The 19,663-nt window shown below is 32.2% G+C and overlaps 2 protein-coding genes across 2 annotated transcripts; both read right to left on the bottom strand.

Annotated features, from left to right (window-relative positions):
• Positions 1-7,081: 7,081 nt before the first annotated feature.
• On the bottom strand, positions 7,082-12,556 carry LOC122600410 (high mobility group B protein 10). Its single transcript, XM_043773122.1, has 6 exons — positions 12,303-12,556; positions 8,701-8,779; positions 8,423-8,579; positions 8,298-8,327; positions 7,724-8,055; positions 7,082-7,266 (listed from the first exon to the last, which is right to left on the bottom strand). Exons 1-6 carry the CDS (start codon positions 12,449-12,451, stop codon positions 7,228-7,230), a joined length of 786 nt encoding a protein of 261 aa, XP_043629057.1. The 5' UTR covers positions 12,452-12,556; the 3' UTR covers positions 7,082-7,227.
• Positions 12,557-18,603: 6,047 nt separating this feature from the next.
• LOC122601985 (GPI-anchored protein LLG1-like) lies at positions 18,604-19,638 on the bottom strand. The gene is made up of 3 exons (XM_043774715.1): positions 19,466-19,638; positions 19,182-19,238; positions 18,604-19,083 (listed from the first exon to the last, which is right to left on the bottom strand). The coding sequence occupies exons 1-3, from the start codon at positions 19,536-19,538 to the stop codon at positions 18,707-18,709; spliced, it is 507 nt and encodes a 168-aa protein (XP_043630650.1). The 5' UTR covers positions 19,539-19,638; the 3' UTR covers positions 18,604-18,706.
• Positions 19,639-19,663: the final 25 nt, after the last annotated feature.

The following is a 19,663-nucleotide window of genomic DNA, read 5'->3' as shown; positions in this document are numbered from 1 at the left end:
TTGTGATTTGAATTTAACACAATGTGTTTTTAATTATTTTTTTAGAAAAAAACACATTGTGTTATGTTCATATCACAGTGTATTTGAATAATTTTTTAATTTTCACGCGCTATCAAAAACACACTGTGTATTAAAACCTAACACGACGTGTTTTTAGATTACACAATAAAAACACATTGTTTTTTAGAAATACAATTAAAACACATTGTGTTAGATTCAGATCACAGTATGTTTTGGCTAGTTTTATAGTTTTCACATAAATTATAATTTTCAAATAAAATTTCATAGTACTGTATAATTTTTTTATAAAATAATAGTCGATAAATTAATAACCTTGATAAAATTAATAATTTGTCCAGTCTCAACTTAAGACCAGTACAAACTTGGACCCCAATTAATAAAATATTAAGATAATAACTTTTTTGAATTCCAATGTAATTATATTGGTCTCAGTAAAACTATAAATTAATAATTTCTAAAATATACCAAAATTTTAAGCTTGTCTAGTATAAAATGAATCTATAGTCACTAATTTTATTTTATTTTTTTTAAACTTCAAATTCATATTGAGTTTAACTTTAAAATCTCTCAATTGCAATTTATAGTTGAGACATTGGCTTCTCGTATTGTAACAAAAATTAGTGAAGTGTTGTTAAATGTTGAGGCTTGCAATGCTTCTTTCCGAGTGGCGAGTTTCAAAGCTACTGAATCATTCTCAAATTTGTTATACATGAACTTCTTTAAATTTATAATTATTAATTTATCAATATAATAATATCTCGTTAAGTTAATAAAATATCTCAGTCTAACATTATTCATTTATGGAGGTTTTAGTAGTATTTATCACATATTGTACGAACACTGTATATTGAGACAAAAAGAATGATAGAAAGGATTAACTTAACGAATTTTATCTCAAGCTATTTTAATAAATTGTGAAACTTCATTAATTGCTAATTAATACTGTATATTACTATATTCTTTGGACAAGTACAATTATATTTGGTTCAATTCAAATTCTATTGGATCATCGATTCGTCGAGTTCACCGTGATGTCGATACAGAGGTGAGCCTGACAGGCATACTTGTCATTTCATTTTTCTTTATTTATTTTTTTTCTTCGGTGACATTTATGAGCAATGATATTACAGTTATAAATAAGTCTTTTGGCATTCATAGGTTATATATATTGTCGACGTGTGTTATGTAAAGAAATCGGAAATTTATGTGGCATAAGAGACTTTAAGAGGTCATCAATTAAGACCTCTTTTAATACAGTTGATATATAAATTTGTATAATACTCGTATATTAGTATATTCATAATTTAGTATATATTTAATGTAAACTAAATGTATATGGTTGTGTTTGATATGTGAATGAGATTATTCGGTCTTTATTAAATCTGAAAATTTGACCTTTTACTCATATTATAGTCATCTATAATATAACTTAAAGAGGATGTTGGGGTACACTTGACATCCCTAATCCCCTCTTTTAACCTAATATTCTCTTCTTATTAATTTTTTATTTATTTAATATTTATTAATAAAAAATCTTACCTTTAATAAAAATATACCTTCCTACGTACTTAACACTACCACTATCTTTTTAGATAATAGTGTAAACAGATTTTTTATTCTAAAAACTCCACTTCATTTGCGTTTATGTATTGTTTTCATCTATTTTACCATGTTTTGATATTACAGTTAATAATATTCTTTTTTAGTGTATAATACAAACTCTTTTAAAGTATAATATAAAAAAATCTTATAAAAATCCTCTATTTACGGACTACAGCATACAAAATAAAAGGAAAAGAATGCCCAATCCTATTCTTGGCCTATTCTTTTTATTTAACTAAATTTGGAAAAAAGAGAGTAAACTAAAATCAATATTTATATAGAGTTAATTTTCATATGTTTCTTTTTTAACTTTCGTATTGATTAAGTTGTGATGTTGGTCATACACTTTTTGTTCTCTTTTTAACTAAAGTTGGAAAAAAAAAATGGTAAACTGGAATCAATATTTATATGGAGTTAATTTTCATATGTTTCTTCTTTAGCTTTCGTATTTATTAAGTTGTGATATTGGTTATACACTTTTTATTTCACAATTATTATAAGATTTATATATTTTTAGACTATCCATCCATTGGACGGGTCTGGACACTAGTATACTCATATAGATGGGGTTGTCATGATAGTTAAGGATTAAAATGTAAATAAATAATCGTATATGTGATTAACTTTATAGACTAAATAAACACATACTTAATAATCTGACACATAAATTTCATTTATTTTCTTTATTAATTTTAATAAATACCAGATTTTTAGACATAAAATAAAGTTATGCTCGGACGATACATGATTGTCGGATGTGCTACGAAATGCTTAACAATGATAAGTGGCTTTAGACTTGGGGGTGACACCATAACAAAGACAGAGAAGATAATGATATCAAAATAATAAAAGTTTTTACATTCAAAATTTAACTTCCGACGTAGAAGATGGTAATGTGGGTGTTGGGTTCAGTTGTTTTCAGGATGGTTTCGAGGTTGATTAAGGTGGTGAAGTTTTTTGTAGTTGCAATGATGGTAGTATTCTTCCATATATTGGGGGTTAGGAGATCTTGGTCGGGTATGGTGATGGTTAAAGGGGGCGAGGGGGTGTTGGTGAAAGGATATCTTTGTAAGATTTCTAATTGGGATAATGATTTGAGGAAAATACCTTGGGTTTCATGGGACATAATAACATCCCTTGTCAATTCGGGTGGGCTCGGGTTGGGTAATCTACAAATTAAAAATCTTTCCCTGTTGTCAAAATGGTGATGGTGGGTTCGCAACGAGCCCAATAGCCTCTGGGCGAGAGTTATCACCTCCATCCATTCCTCTTCAAAGAATTGCACACCTATCCCCTGAAAAACAACCTTGTGGGAGTTTGGAAATCCCTAGCAGGTCTAGACTCCCACTTGTGTGAGTTTGATGTCTCTTTAGAATGCTTGATTACAGGTACTTTAGGTAATGGAGAAATACTCAGGTTTTGGTTAGATACGTGGACTGGTAACATGCTACTCTATCGATCTTTCCCGGATCTTTTCAAGTTGGAAAAACAAAAGAATTGTCTCGTTAAAGATAGATGTACTTGTAATGGCCATTTCTCACCATGGGAATGGAATTGGACCCGACCTCCCTCAACATCAGAGGAGCTTCATCAACTCCAAAACATGTTGACCCGGATCATGAAACGCCACCTCTCAGACAGGAAAGACTCATGGGAATGGAGACTGGATCAATCGAAACACTTCACAACCAAGTCCCTAAGAACTCACCTTCAAACGACATCGTATGGCCCCTCTCGGTGGCTCTTTCCATAGAACAAACTAGCTCCGCTCAAGGCAAAGTTACTGGGATGGAGGATCGAGATGAACAGATCTCCCACCGTAGACCAGTTGCTGATCAGAATCATCCAAACCCAATCCATGCTCTGCTCAATGTGCAAGTTACATGACGAAACAACTGAACACCTATTCCTCCACTGTCAATTCGCGAAAATGCTATGGAATTTCATCTCCTCTTGGTGCGTGATCCCACCCCAAAGCCCAGAATCTCTTCGACAACTCTTGGAACTACCTCATACAAAGTTCACATATCACAAAAAACAGAAACTCCTACTCCTCGTGATCATTGCCTATTTGTGGATAATTTGGAAAGCCCAGAACGAGTGCATCTTCAACAACAAACCCCCATCAGTTCGCTTCGCCATCAGGGATCTCAAAGGAATTATCTTCCTATGACTCTCCAACCGATCCAACTCAAACACCATCACCTGGCCTCAATGGATATCCTTTATGTTTTAATCTTAATCCCCCTTTTATGTTATTGTTATTCCCCTGGTGTTGATTCTTGCTTGTAATACTTCCTCCTGACTTTGTATGTTTTTACTAGCATCTTGTTAGATGGCATAAAAATACATTTGAATGTTAAAAAAAAATAAAAAAATCCAAAGAGTCAAATGTTTATATTACAGTATAAATAAAATAAATTTTTTGGTATTATAATTTTTAACATGTTAAAAGCTTAGACCTAGTTTAAAGTCTACTTAAAATAATATATTTTTTCAAAGATTTGTGTCAACCAAACATATATTACTGTATACAACTTTCACTAACTTCATTTTCAGACCTATCAATATAATTGCACAATTTTAAAAACTACTTGTGTCGAATAGCTAACACATATTTTTTCTTTTTTTAAGGTAAATTTCACTCGGAACTTCATGTCGAGATTCGAGAGCGGGAGGTCTAGCATGCAAGCATATATACTCATTCGACCGGTCGATAGAAAACGCAAAATGCATCAATTATCTATTACTTTTCATATCCAAAATTACTTGATATTGATTCCCATTAAAATAAAACAAAAAAAGTAAAATTCATCGCAATAAAAAAAAAAAGATTTACAGAAAATATATAATCCCCTGCAAGGGAAAGTAAAAGGAGATATACACCGAAAAAGATTATTGAATGAGAAAGCATGTAAACATATGGAAAATAATTCTCTAAAGCATATAGTCATGTGATGAGAGTGATTGTATTGCACTGTAGCAAACTAGAAAATATCATTTGTTAGTGAATAACAATTATATATAATAAAAACAGTACAAAACTCCATGGATATCATGTGACATTGGATTGTACTTTTATAAAATCTACACTTTTTAAGTTCTAATATAAAGACGTATAATCGAGGGAATTAATATTTGCAATGTTTAACTTTTAATAAAAATATATAGCGTACGTAAAAAAATGACATGAAACGCCCATTTCGTTTACTAGTTTAGTACGTTTCGTTCGATGAGACTTAGTGTCTCTAACGACATGTATCTTTCCTAATAACGATTAATTACAAGTCCGTGTGGCGTTAAAACGATAAACGCAAAATTAATAAATCATCACACCCTTGATAGAAAGTTAGAGACTAATGCCTCTTGAGAAAAAGTTCTAAGGTTTAATCTTACAACATAAATGATTTTAAGATTTTTTGGAGTAATTTAAAAAATAGTAGTAGAACTAGATTTTAGACTCGTGCCTAACATTGGACACGGGATTTACGATATTATCAATATTAGATCTTTATATATTTAAGTCCTAGAAGCTTATAATTTTGAAGATATTCGGTTCCAAGTATTATACTTTGTAAGTTGTAGTACAATAATCACAGATTTGTCACTGTCATTATTAGCTAAGACATATTGATATAATTGTTTGCAGACAATATTTCGTATGTTGAATTTTTTAATTAGTTAAATGATTAAAATTTTTTAAAAAATTCTCTCAAGTTGATGACTAAAATTAGATATTAATTTAGTATTCAGAGCTAAAAAATGTAAATTATTGATGAAAAACATAAAAGTGTAAATTAATGAGATTTTTTCTATAAATTAATATAAATATTAATATAATAATATATATGGACAATGATTATTATGATTTTTAATTTATAGTTAATCTAAATGATGATATAAGCGAGAGTCAATTTGATGAAATTGGGTGATTTAATTAGTTAATAAGTCATTAGTTCAATTGTCTTATAGATTATATATTAAGATAAGATTAGGGATAAAGGCATAGGAGTGCAACCAACTATGACCAAAAGGCTATGTAATGTACTCATCTACTCGACTTGCTATCTAGTGTAACCAACTTTGTTTTTTGGGTTATGCAATTTAAGCAACCTGCTACAACAGGTTTCCATCAGGTTATACACACATGTGGCCATAGTTGTTTCACCGGAAAAAATAGTGATTCACCGGAAAAATTAGAATCGCGATAACTTTGTTGTTTGTTCGAATTAAGACTTGAAACTACCACCAATCGACTCAAAAAATGATCCCGCACAAACCCTGACCAAAATTTTTCGAATCCAACACTCGCCGGAAAAAATTGTAATTCGCCGGAAAAATTAAAATCACGATAACTTTGTTGTTTCTTCAAATTAAGACTTGAAACTAGCACCAATCGACTAAAAAATTGATCCCGCACAAACCCTGACCAAAAGTTTTCGAATCCAACACTTGCCTGAAAAAATGGTGTTTTGTTCTATGGTATTTTCTAAATGACTAATATAAAAACCGAGTAAACGACCTTAATAGAGCAGCACATGATGGCATCCGAGTGACTCCATAGTGATTTTAGAACTTTTTTACTTGTATACTTTTTTTCTTATGTTAACTTCCTGTACAACTAGTCAACTACGAGTGCAACTTTTTATGAATTAATATAGTTTTCTGAAATGATGCAAATTCAAATGCTAATGTCATCAGGGATCATTAAGTCGATACTGAAGTGGAAATCCTTCATGAAAAGGTTACCAAGCAGATCATTAAGGAAGGTGACAATTTTGTAATAAAAAAAAAAAAAAATTAAAGTGGTAACCGGTAACTTGATGACTAACCGGTTGCTTACATTGCATAACTCAAAAAACAAAGTTGGTTACACTAAATAGCAAGTCGAGTAGATGGGTATATTACATAGCCTTTTGGTCCTAATTGGTTATACTCCAATGACTTTATCCCATAAGATTATTGTTAAAAAGTAAAAGTAAACGACGATCCGTGTTATTTATTTCCCATCTTTATATCTTTATGAAATTCAAATGATTGACTTAAAGAAACAGAGAAAACATGTCAACTATTTTGACCATAAGGGGGTGGTCACAAAAAAAATAAAAAAAATCTAACGGCTTGACCGAGTTTCATATGACAAACTGAAGTTGGAAAAATACATCAAGATAATGGTCTTATTCTTGATACCAAAAATGACCTCAAAGTCACTATTTTATCAATAAACTGAGTCTAACTAGATTAAATCAAACCTGGCCAAAAGTGACATATTTGACTCAACAACGAGAAGTATGGACCATGTATACAGAGAAGAGACCTGAACAAGTCATGATCGGGCATACTGTCCCAAGCCATATGGGTATATTGATAGCAAGCTCAGTCTGGTCCGTGTCAAGACCAGAGTGGATCACCGTGTGGATTGAGTGTTGAGACGTAATGAAGTTAAATAATAAAGTAATAAACTATAACAATGCTAAACTACAATAAACTGGATTAGGCAGAAATGTAGACAAAGTACATCAACAAACCAAGATTCTACAACAGACGGAAAAACCTACATGCTCTAGCTAAATGTGAAACAAGTCCTGTAAGCAATTTTATGCCCTATCTTTCAGTGCCTCTCAAGCCCTTCTCCTGATACACCTACAATGAAGGACCAGTGACGTCAACATTAGGTCCAAGAAAAATTAATGTACTCGCACTAGTTTTCATACAAAAAATCTGAAAGCCATACAATTTTGAGCCAACTAATTTGGGTTGATTTGGTCACGTTAAAAAAATAGTGTCAAAATGGCTCAAATGGTTAAAATTTGGCCACACTGTATTTTTAATGATGCATAAACCTCCTAAAGCATTATCATCAAAAAGAAAGAAAGAACGGTTGCTAAACTAATACGTAAAATTTCTGCATACACGTGATTATTACACAGAAAAACTAAACGATTTTAACAAAGAAGCGTTTTGGAGCCATCCCTACCGACCCATTTAGACTTGGATAAGAATCCACCTATTTTAACTTAAAACCCTTCACCGGAGTCACCTCCCGGCCCTTTGTCACCTCTACTTTTGAATATAAAGAAAAGCAGATATCAGCATTTACCTGTTTCTCCTCTTCCGTCAAAGTGCTCCACAAAACTTGAATTCTTTTGCGTATGACATTCTCCTGACCATGGTACAAAGGCTTTAACCTGATATAGTGCTCGGTGAAAAACATATCATAGCCACTCACGTCTGGTTCAGGAGAAGGTTCCCTTAGTGCAAGCTGATACATATTGTGGGTCCCATGGGAAGGGGCTGGGGAATCGGATGGCAGATGATATAGAAAACCTGACAGCTTTTCCGTCCCCAGATCCACTGTAACTATATAACCCTGTTCAAATCGGTTATCAATGGTTCCACTTACTTGTCCGCCAACCTCAACCACTTGTCTTGCTGCATCACATTAAAAAATCCTCAGTTTCAACAATACAGTAGCTACTGCTAAAAAGTGGTTATTTATTTAGAAGTCCCATTGAAATTGGGACATTCTTAAATGGTAACATTTTTATCCAATATTGTCATTATAAATTATGGAGGGTTATTTATGAAACTTTACTATAAGTTGCACTTTTTACGGGCATTGAAAATAAATGAACTGCACGGTAAACCTGACCAAAAAACAAATTTGATCGAACCTGATCCATGGGAGAGTCTGTCTTTAGCATCTGTTAAAAAGGGCAGTAAAGTTATATACTAGCCTTTTTGTTTATATAAATTTGAAGATTTTATACAAACAGAAAAGCATGTTTGGAAAAAGTACCAGAAACAGTGGGTGCTTTCTTGCGGAAATAATAGACCTGCTCAAAATGATAGAGCAAAGATAGATAGGCCTTGCGCAAAATGAAAGAGGCGTTGGTGATTGTAGGACCAAATTTGAAGACAGCCATTATTTCCTTCCATCTCCGGTCACTAACAATCTGTAAAACAATTTGACAAGAGATAGATGTTTGTTGTTTATTAATCCACTAGTGATTCATCAAAAACAAAACAAAACTTTAGCCTTGCAACGTTTCTACTGGCATAGGGGGGAAATCAAACCTTTTCGATGCCACCTCGTGATGTAACCTCTATAAATAGCCGGTGAAGATCTAAAGAGTTTCCTCCAATGATAGGGATCCTAAGTACATAAGTATAAATATAGATAAGACCGATTAGATATATAGCTACACTTCAATGAGTATTATGTAATATCCCATACCACAAAATTGAATCAACATCATATTATGGTACACCTATCTTAAAATTAACATGCAGAAGCAATAGAAACAGACAAAGTTATGTGACAGAAGGGAAAATGAACACTAAGGTGTGTATCAAATAAAAGTAAGCCTAAAGGGGAAAAGAGTGCACACATCTAATGTACATGAAAGGAGAGTATATTCCAACAATATTCACGGTAGGGTCAAAACCATGACCAGTATAGGAAACTAACAACATTTTATATGCGGATTTCGTACCCCATAGTGTTATTCGAAGTTTCGAACTCAAAAACAAAAAATCCAAAGTAAATTAAAAAATCTGTATCCTTCAGTAAATTGCAAAACAAAAGAAACAACAATTATACTATCCAAATGTCCAATCATCCTGCTTTTTCGACAAGAAGGTGCGCATGTGCTAAGGATAATGCGTCGGGTGTTTAAGGCCATGGGATCACAGGGGTTCAGTTGAGAGCGAGGTTAAATAAATCTTTCATATTTTTCTTTGTCATTGTTCCCAACCCTCTGTGAGCCCTGTGACCGAAAGAATCCTGGAGTTAAAACCTTATAGTAATATTTTGCATTTGAACTATCCACATGCTCCATTGCTTTTCTTATTGAACAAAATTCTAAAATCAGACTTTCTTCTTCATTTCAGATCTAAATTCCAAGTAAGTAACTACGTACAGGTTGCAGAAGAACCTGTTTGAGCCTTGTAGTTTAAGCTTAAGTTCATAAGAACCACCTTTAATGCTACCCAAAGTATAGGAAGGAACCATCTTGAGTAGTTGGGTAATGAGAGAATGTCGAATTGCACATGTGTGTAGACTTGTGCATTTGACATGTCTTTATCTACTATGAATAGACCTATTTATAGACATAGCAAAAAGCTTCTAGAGACATTGCCTACATACTTCAACTTTTTGAAAGTCACGCATTCCCCATGATCCACTTCTCTGAATGCTCTATCCTTATGGACACGTGTTTCTTGTGCCCTCCAATGACAATTTTTTTTCCTACCGGCAATTATAGTATTATCTGGTTTAGACCTGATACTCCAATACCTCCTGCTTTAAAAAGCTATCCTGTAACATTCCTTGTTTCTTATAAGCAAATATAAGTTTTATACTAGATAATTCAGTATTCCCTTGCTCCAACAAGCCAGCTGATTTAGATCAAAGTCAGTAAACTCTTATATGCAAACAATTTTATGCAGAACCTTCTACTTTATCTTCAAGTCCCCTAAATTCATACTTGTTCGTCATTCATTTGTCTTCACCCTATTCTACTACACTAATCTTATATCTTGGGATTTGATACGTGATGATAAACATATATAGTACTATAATAAACTATGTGGTAGTTCAATAATAAAGTTATTTGATATATATATGATCATACTATTTGCTTTGAGCAGATACAAACTTAATTAAATATTGGATCTTTCTCAGATTGTACATTAACAGCCTGTAAACATACAAATAACTTACATGTTCAATGCATGATACTATGAGCTTTCTACATGATAAAATTAATCAACTTTCACACTAAAGAAAAAGAAGAACATAGCAATATAGGCAATTAGGCACCATAAGAGAATGGACAATAGCAGCAAAACCAAAAATAATCTTCCTAGAAGTTTTGATTTCTAAAATAGAGCTCTACACCTCTACTCCGCTTTATGTTTACTAATGTTGCTTTAACCCTGATAAAATATGTACAGTTTCTTCTCCAACACTTCCTATCTTTCTTATTTATAGTCTTCTCCCTTTTCTCAGTGTCCAAACACACTACATTTTAGATCTTAAGGTTCCCAATAGAGTCACCAAAATAAATTGTAAGTATATTTTACATATTGAGTGACTAAGATTCCCCTAATGTACACGTCTAGACCAGCACTTTGCCAACTTTTCAGGAGATGCTATTATGTACGCATACTATAGAGAAAAATATATTCATAATAAATAATACATTTCTAATTTATGTTTTTAAAATATTAGTGCATACACTGGTCAAAAACTTTGATCCACAATGATATGGCATGTTACATAAATTGCAACATATCGCCAAGCTCGACATCTCAAGCCAGTGGAAAAATAGAGATACTGTGCAACAGCCACTCAGAGACTTCATGTCTATAAACCCTGGGTTTTCACCTACATATAACTTTGTTCACAACCCATTCATTTCTAGCCTAACGCCCTAACCTACTTAAACTGGGATAATTCATTGATACTTTACACATCCTAATGCTTCCAAGACTTTGCATTCTGACTACACCATCTTTGTATAAAACTGGAACAGCCATACCCAAAACAAACACATTGTTAACCACCAATGCTACAAAGTAAGATCAAAGATCAGAACCTTTTTTTTTTATCATCAATCAACAAAAATAGGTAGTGGGGAGAAGGATTTAAACAATATTTGAAACAAATAACAAGCAAGACTAAATTCACCTTGAGATTTTTCCAAATATGTAAACCTAAACTTTCTCAAATTAGAAGTCTTTCTCCCATCATCAATAAAAAAAAAAATTACATATATTAAACTTCCCACAACACACACAAAGTTAAGCACTAAAGCTACAAAAAGAAAGATCAAAGATCAAAAACTTTCTCACAGCATTCAAGAAAAAATGAGTATTGTGGAAAAGGGTTTTAAACAAAATTACCAAAAATGCATCAAGTATTTCTAGTTACACTCCAATAACAAGAAGAATTCAGATTCACCTTAATCCTGTACTTTTAACTCCTGCTCATTGAATTTTCCAAACTTTTAACACTATTTTTTCCAAAATTCCTTTCTTCCATCATCATAATAAATATACACACACACATACTTCCATTAAAGCAATACCTTTAAGATCAAAGATCAAAACTTTATCACACCAATTAAATTTATATGATTATTAGAGAAAAGGGTTGCACAAAATTAGCAAATTAACTATAGAAATGCAAAAAAAGGTAATAAATATTCATTCATCTATTACATTACATATATAAGAAGTGTAACAACTGTTGGTAGTGTTTCTAAATTATAATCCTTTCTTCCAATAGCATACTTCATAAAATACACACGCATAGTTAAACCATTAAAGCTAACACCTTTAAGAACAAAGATCAAGACTTTATCACGCCATTCAACATAAAATTATTAATGGAGAGAAGGATGTACACAAAATTAGCAGACAAGCAAATAATATATATATATATATACACACACACACACACAGTCAACTATTAAACTGAACACTTTTAATATCAAAGATCAAAACTTTTTCACACCATTCAACCTAAGATGAGAAAAATGGAGAAAGGGGTCTACAAAAAATTAGCAAATATGCAATAAAAAGTATAAACATCCAAATACTATAAATATTAAAGAGCTAGCACAATAAAGAATGTATGTATAGGTTGTAAGTATAGGTGGGTGTGTACTTACTTGAACTTGGTACCAAAAAGAGAATGAAAAATTTGAAGTTTTTCCAGGAAAAATTGTGGGTTTTGTGTGATTTCTTCATAAGAAGCTTCTGGTGAAGGATATGAAGTGTACAAACCATAACCATTTGGGCCTTGATGAGGGGCCGACATTTTTAATCGGAGGTTTAACCAAGATTCGATTTATATCAATCTATATAATCATACATACATACAAACAATAATATAAGTATAAACCCACATATATATAATAACAAAGAAAGAAATAGTTCCAAATGATGTATAGAAAGAAATGATTTTTTTTTAAAGAAGAAAAAAAAAAAAGTTAAATAGTGTGTTTGTAATTCAAGACTGTAGATTTATTTCAGATTTTAATTTAATTTTTTGATTTTGATATCACAAGAAGATGAACTTTATTGGATACCGTGATTAATAGCCTACCTCTAATAACGCCATCAAACCTACCTTTTATTTTAAAAATAATTAAATTTACTTACTTTCATAATTCATATGGTAGATAATTTCAGTGTGTATAAGGTATGTATATGTATATTTGTTATCAAAAAATATGATACGAAGAATAAAATGAGTCTATATGTGGTGATATATTATATTATTTTACATTTTGTTATTTATCTGACTTTAGAATTTTATTTATGAAAGTATTAAATTCAGGAGTTATTACTTATAGACTCTTTATCTATAGTTTATAATAAAATAATTTTTATTATAATGAGAAAATCTATACTTTTAATATGTAAAAGGTCTAAATTGTCCCTCACAATTTAAAATTTATGAAAACTTTCTTTAAATAATACGGTATGCAAACTTTCCCATTTTCAAAACTTATAAATTTTAATTCTTTATAATAAAAATCATTTAAAAATATAGCATATATAATAACTTTATTAACAATTTAATAACATATAAAACATTATAATTATATTTAATTATCTATGATTCAAGTTCTCTTATCTATAATCCCTTACAAAATATATTACTCAAATTTTTCTCAAAAGATGATTCGTGTACCTAGTAATTAACTTACTGTATAAAGTATTTTGCTTAATTAATTTATGTCATTGTACTAAATGAAATCCAAATTAATGCTCAAAAATGGCTCAACGATTAAGATTAACTAGCTTTAAACTTTTAACAAGTCAAATATGAATAACACGTAGATAGCTTGGTCTTTTAAAGAGAGAGAGAGAGTGGTTATGTTTAGAGCTCCGATTAAGGTTTATATGGTTACACTGCCACCCCATTTGGCATTTGGGTTACAACACGATTTCATCAATTCGGTTCATCTGTGCTTTTCTAGCTAACTTGATAATTGGAAAACAGTTAATGCCCACTATAAATGCCGTTTGACCCATTTTTTTATAAAAATAATTACTTTTCACACCATATTATTTAATACATACCGCCTCATAACTAAAAATATAACATAATATCAACTTCTATTCCTGTTATTCTTTTGTTATTCTATCTAAAAAAATTAGGTGAGGGTTGAAGCACATCACACCCACCTATGAGGTAAGATTTAAAGGTAAAAGTGAAACACACCACACCCACTATATCAGTCCCTCCAACTTTACACCCATTAGTTCCCAACATATTCCCTCGTGACCATGTTTTCCACTCGTTTCATTTCTCCTAGTTTAATAGGGTCATTTATTCATTTACCTTTATTATTACGAATTTTTTGACAACACTAGTATTTAGACTCAATGACATTGCTTTTTGTAGAGATCAACTAGACAACCACATCATCAACACAATCAATACCTGGGCATGGCTATGGAAGTCCACTACTTTTCCAAAAGAAACTAGCTAAATGATAAAGAAAAACCTCAATCTCTCACCTATCACTTTTTTTTTCTAACTAATTGTCAAATTGTGACCCGAACATTCCCCTAAACCTAAATAAGTAAATAACTAGAAGGGAACCCGCGCGTTGCAGCGGTACCTTTTTAAAGTTGTGGATAAGTGTGACGGTACCGTGTGGTTGAATGAATATACAAATTAACTTATGGCTTTTATATAGTAGGGAACACACTAATATGAACAAACATGATTTCACCTATTAATGAAAATAAGAGCATACACTGGTACATAGATTAATACATGAAAAAAGAAATCATACTTTTACATATGTGGAAAGATTATTAAGATATAGAGTATTATATCCTTGCAAGCTTTAATATCTAGAACACAAAGAACAGTAGGCAGTGGTAATCATCAATATCAGCAAGCTAATAAATACAACGCTAAGACAGTCAGATGAATAGACAACACTACATTTTAAACCAGTTGCAAAGAATCTAGAAGATTCATATCGGTTAAATTGACACCGAAAATAATAAAAAAAATGAAGATATTTTACCAATAAAATCAGAACAATCTATTTTCCTCGGTAAATAACAAACAGGAAAGGGTCATTATTTTTGTATGGCAAAACACAAAAGGGTCATTGAATTAAGATGAGCGTATAATAAGTATGGATAACTCAAGGAGATTTCGTAACAATGTAGAGGGTTCATGTCCTGCTTACTACGTTCATTTTTTGGATTTGAGGTATTTATATGCATCACACGATGTCTACAAAAGAAATCTACATGAGTACAAAATCTTAAAAATGTGGATGCAAAAATGTCAAGCTAGTTAAGAGGAAGACTTACTGCAATGAGTGTACCAATCAGTGGTTCGTTGTGCAGATGGGGGCGCAAATGGGTTGGCGCAAATGAGGTACCAGTTATAGACAGTTACAGATAAGCATAACTCAACTCATTATTTAACTCATTTTGTTTATTAGAGACAATCAACCCATTAGAGATTAAATTTCATTGTACTGATGGTTTCACCTTTACATTATTCAGCTCATACCGTCATATGGTCCAAGACAAATCTTATATTCAATACGGGTTACCTCTTATATTGAAATTGGTGTTAGATAAGCTTAAGGCATGTATGTAAGTGCATAAACTAACTAATATTGCAAGAATCAAAATGGACGACATCACTCCACGGTATATTTAAAAAAGAGTACACTTAACACAAAATTTTGCTTACATATACTTGACTCCCAGACCAACTTCAATTTCAGAAAGATCATTAACAAAGCTCTCATCATAGTTCGAAGACGATTTGTCATTACTGTTATCTACATTAAACATCCTGAGGAACTGAGTTGAGTTCATAAGGAGATACTTTAATAGTTGTAAATAGCCAATACAACAATCTATAGTTGAGTCTTTCTTTGTCACTTTCTAGTAGAAAATGACCAAATACATTTTCAAGCGTTCAAAATCTTTACGAAAATCATTGGTACATTTTCAAGCCTCTAATCCTATATAAATAATAAAATAAATGTTACTGGTGATTGAGACTAAAAGGCACATAATATAAACATAAAGATGAGTTTCATACATAATATCTATAACTACATTATTGATAATATATAGATAACTACAAAACAAAACCCAAAAGAATAAAAATTTACTCAACTCACTCAGAAAAAAAAACCCCAAACATACTGATTCGGTGATTCCCATTACATGAAACCCCCAATTATGGGGGGAAAAAACTTATTAAAAAAATCTAGAAATAAAAATAAAAGAAAAAAATTAATAGAATTTTTATTGTCAATAAAAAAAAATAGACTAAAAGAAAACAAATCACAAACCTGCTTCCGTTGATGATGCCGACGATGGTGATTGGTCTTTGATAAGGAGACCGGCAAAAACCAACTTAGCGATGATGATAGATGTGGTGGTTGTGATAGCGGCTCGGCGCAGATGGTGGTAGACATGATGGCTGCGCGGCGGAAATGTTGAGGCAGCGGGTCTGATTTCGAGTGTGTCATGGAGGTGGTGATGACGGAGGAGGAAAGAGAGGGAAGAAAGAGTAAGGAGGGGGTTCGCCGGTAACTAAAGAGAGGGAGAGAAAAAGAAGAAGGCAGGGAGAGTTGAGCGAGGGGAATTTTATAAGGGTATTTTAGTCCAATTAGATAGATGGGTATATAAAGATATATTAGAATGAGGGGTAATATAGACTTATCAGGTTCGAACTCCCTTAAAGCCAATTTGCTTTATAAGGGAGTATAGATCAAGATAGAAATTTTGCGAGCTTTCTTTTTCGCTACCATGACATGTAATTTGATAATAATTTGAGAATTGCAAGCTTTCTTGTTTTGCTAGTTGATTTTGTGAGATGTTATTTTGAATATGTACGTATTGTCTCCAACTTGGAATAAGTTAAGAAATACCCAACGGATCTGAACCAGAATTAGTTGAATTCTTATTCGCTTTGGGACCAACCTGAATACCTGATCCATAAACACCCTTGATAACTTGATTCATGAAGTAACTTTCTTTTACTTGGTTAAAATCTATGATGTGATGAAAATTATAATGGTAATCAGACTTCAGACACTATCGGAGTAGTCCTATAGATGTCACATCCGGCAACTAGAGGTAATTAGAAAGCAACCTACATATTATGATGCAAAAAAGATTTTAATTACATTATCAGTGACTACTGAGAATGCTATAGAAGATTTAAGTTCATTTGTGACCCTTAAAATATCCTTATATAAGCTTTACCATGCAAATATGGAACAATCTGAGTCCCTATATTCAAATCACCAGACTGAAATTTCACATACTTAAATCAAATGTCATTTTAACTTATCACGTGCGATTCAGGTGATCTCAGACTTTTTATTGGGCTCAAATGAACTCATGCTTGTCAGCTGTTGCCACACTCGAAAATGGATATGCACATAATTAGTAGATCACTGTTTTTTAATATGGCGACAGTTTTAGAGGTCAAATAAGGCATTGGGTCTCCAGTGGGTTCATAAGTATGAGTTGAACTCTGGGGAGGTTTTATTTCTCGACTGGATACTACAACATCACAACCGCAAAGCTTATGGGAGGAAGCTTAATTTAGGCTAAGAATGGGAGCAACTGTTACATGTACCAAGAATTTGGAAAGGTATCTGCATTTCTGCAGACATTAATAGAAAAAAGGTCAACATGATTAAACATTTAGTCTACAAACAAGAAGTTGTATGACTTTATATCTATTTGAGGGATGTCCGTCATTTGTAAGCCAAACAATTAGCAATTGGAAAGTAAGAAATTATGTTGTTGATATGCTTCCATGTCATGTAGCATTTGCACCATATGGAAATGGAATAACACACATTCTCATTGGATAATGTTTGTGGCAATCCCGTACAGTTACATACCATGATCTGGTCAATCGACTAGTGCATTACATAAAATCGCTTAATGTCCTATGCCCCTAACTAAGACGATGGTCTTTAATGGATTTTCACTATGGGAATCTGGCAAGACTTGATGTCACGAGCCGCTGCCACTACAGTTTAACTTTATATCAACCTTCACGTTCTTCTTAATTCAAATCTTATAGTGATCTTCCAAATCAAGATTAATGTAACAAAGGTTGTTCAAATGAGTTCAACAAGACAATTACGTAACCTACATGTTTCATGTGTCGAACTTACATGCAAAACCTTAATTTGTTATACTCTGTGGATTATGAGGTTGAATTACAGAAGGATATTAACATCATACAAAGATGATTAAGAAGGGTTTTTCTTACTCTAGAGCTTCAATGTGCTAGACATAACAGATTCTCACAAACTGACAAACTGCAAGAATGCTTATTTTGTAACTATCATTGTCTTACTTGAGGCATTGAATATTTGAATGCTTACAACAGGCATAACTAAGGTCGTAGTGTAATATGCTAATCCATTTAGAAAAATCTTGATCTTTTAACTATCTCCACATTGCAAATAGACTTAAAAGGAACTATATGACATAATCAACCCATCTTTACCAAATAGGAATAGGTGCTATTCCATCCCAATATGATGTATGTTGTATGTATGGCAGATGGCAAAATTTCTTAGTAATATAATTACCGATATTATGTAAAAGTTCTTATGCGACGATGTATATTGATCATGTAGCACTATTTAACCAAGTTTCATGGATAACATCTACCTGCAGTTAGCACCTTGCAAACTTCCTGGTGCAATACAATATACAAATCAACCCTCCTAATTCCTAAAGTGAACTTATTTAGTCGAGTATATGCTGAGAAATTTGAGGTTTATTTGGCACAGAAACATCAAACACTTAAATAGTACCATAACAAATTAACAATCATATGCCTCTAAGACTTAATTTGTAGAATTTTGAGGTTTATATGGCACAGAAACATCAAACACTTAAATAGTACCATAACAATCACATGCCTCTAAGACAAAATTTAACAAATTAAGGCGAGATATTTCTTGATGAGATATAATAGTTAACAATCATAGATAAATATCCAAATATCCTCATTCGATAAAAGCTTGATATTTCAAACTCACCTGGCCAACAAGATGATCAATCCTATAGTTATAACAAATTGTAACGTTGGGCTGCAGATAATCCCATTATTCTGAGAATTTTGATCTGCTACCCCATCTTTAGCCGGCACTGCAGGGGGTACCAAGTCACAAGCTAACCCAACTTTATCTTCGTGACACAAGCTAGAAAAAACACCAGGCGGATATTTCCCGTTCAGGTTGATGTAACTAAACATTACTGTTGAACAATCATTTGACAAGTCATTCAGCTCGTCCGCGTAAGGACACGCAAACTCTTTGAAAGCTTGACAACATTGCTCAGCAGGATAGTTCGGCCCTTTGCAACGACTAGTGATGATGGTGTAATTCATATATTCAAAGTTTAGAGGACAAGCTACATGTTAAGATAAACCAACATTATACAACATTTACATATATATATCTATGTTTATAATAGCAACATTTATATAAGTAAAAGGGTTAGCTAGAAACCTTTTTTAACCTGCAGAAGGTTTCTTTTGATTGAAGCATGAGAGGTAAACACATTATCTGTTTTATACATAACAAAATATGATTATTTAGTAGCAGATATTGAATTTTGGAAAATCATCAACAAAAATGATTAAAGCGATACTCATAAACATAGTCCCGGGCCTATGTTTAAAACGTTATTACACGCATATAATATCTGTACATTAAACATAACCACCTCATATATTTACGGATTATGATCCAAAGTACAAGCTTATATGCATGTAATATGTTTAAAGAAAAACCTGCAAGGGAAATTGGAGATGAAAAACAGCAGCAGGCTAAAAGCAGCAGAAAGAACACAATTGTGATCCTCATAGGGAAAAAATAATAACTAGGGTTTGATAATTGTATTTGGTGACAAGTTTTATTAATTTCTGGAAAATGATATATATTTTCTTTCTATAGAAAACTAAATGATCCTCTAACTGCCAGCTTCTATA

This window comes from Erigeron canadensis, chromosome 5, assembly GCF_010389155.1.
Source record: "Erigeron canadensis isolate Cc75 chromosome 5, C_canadensis_v1, whole genome shotgun sequence".
NCBI lineage: Eukaryota > Viridiplantae > Streptophyta > Magnoliopsida > Asterales > Asteraceae > Erigeron > Erigeron canadensis.
Note: the sequence above shows the minus strand (reverse complement) of the source record. Positions and strands in the feature narration are given on the sequence as shown.

What these genes read in the sequence shown, in the direction of transcription:
- LOC122601985 (XM_043774715.1), bottom strand. Translation starts at nt 19,538, where the DNA reads ATGAGGATCACAATTGTGTTCTTTCTGCTGCTTTTAGCCTGCTGCTGT. An exon ending in ATCTCCAATTTCCCTTGCAG is followed by an intron (nt 19,239 to 19,465) that starts GTTTTTCTTTAA and finishes TGTATAAAACAG; the next exon opens with ATAATGTGTTTACCTCTCAT. An exon ending in CCTTCTGCAGGTTAAAAAAG is followed by an intron (nt 19,084 to 19,181) that starts GTTTCTAGCTAA and finishes CTTAACATGTAG; the next exon opens with CTTGTCCTCTAAACTTTGAA.
- LOC122600410 (XM_043773122.1), bottom strand. Translation starts at nt 12,451, where the DNA reads ATGTCGGCCCCTCATCAAGGCCCAAATGGTTATGGTTTGTACACTTCA. An exon ending in CTTTTTGGTACCAAGTTCAA is followed by an intron (nt 8,780 to 12,302) that starts GTAAGTACACAC and finishes TTATGTACTTAG; the next exon opens with GATCCCTATCATTGGAGGAA. An exon ending in CACGAGGTGGCATCGAAAAG is followed by an intron (nt 8,580 to 8,700) that starts GTTTGATTTCCC and finishes ATTGTTTTACAG; the next exon opens with ATTGTTAGTGACCGGAGATG.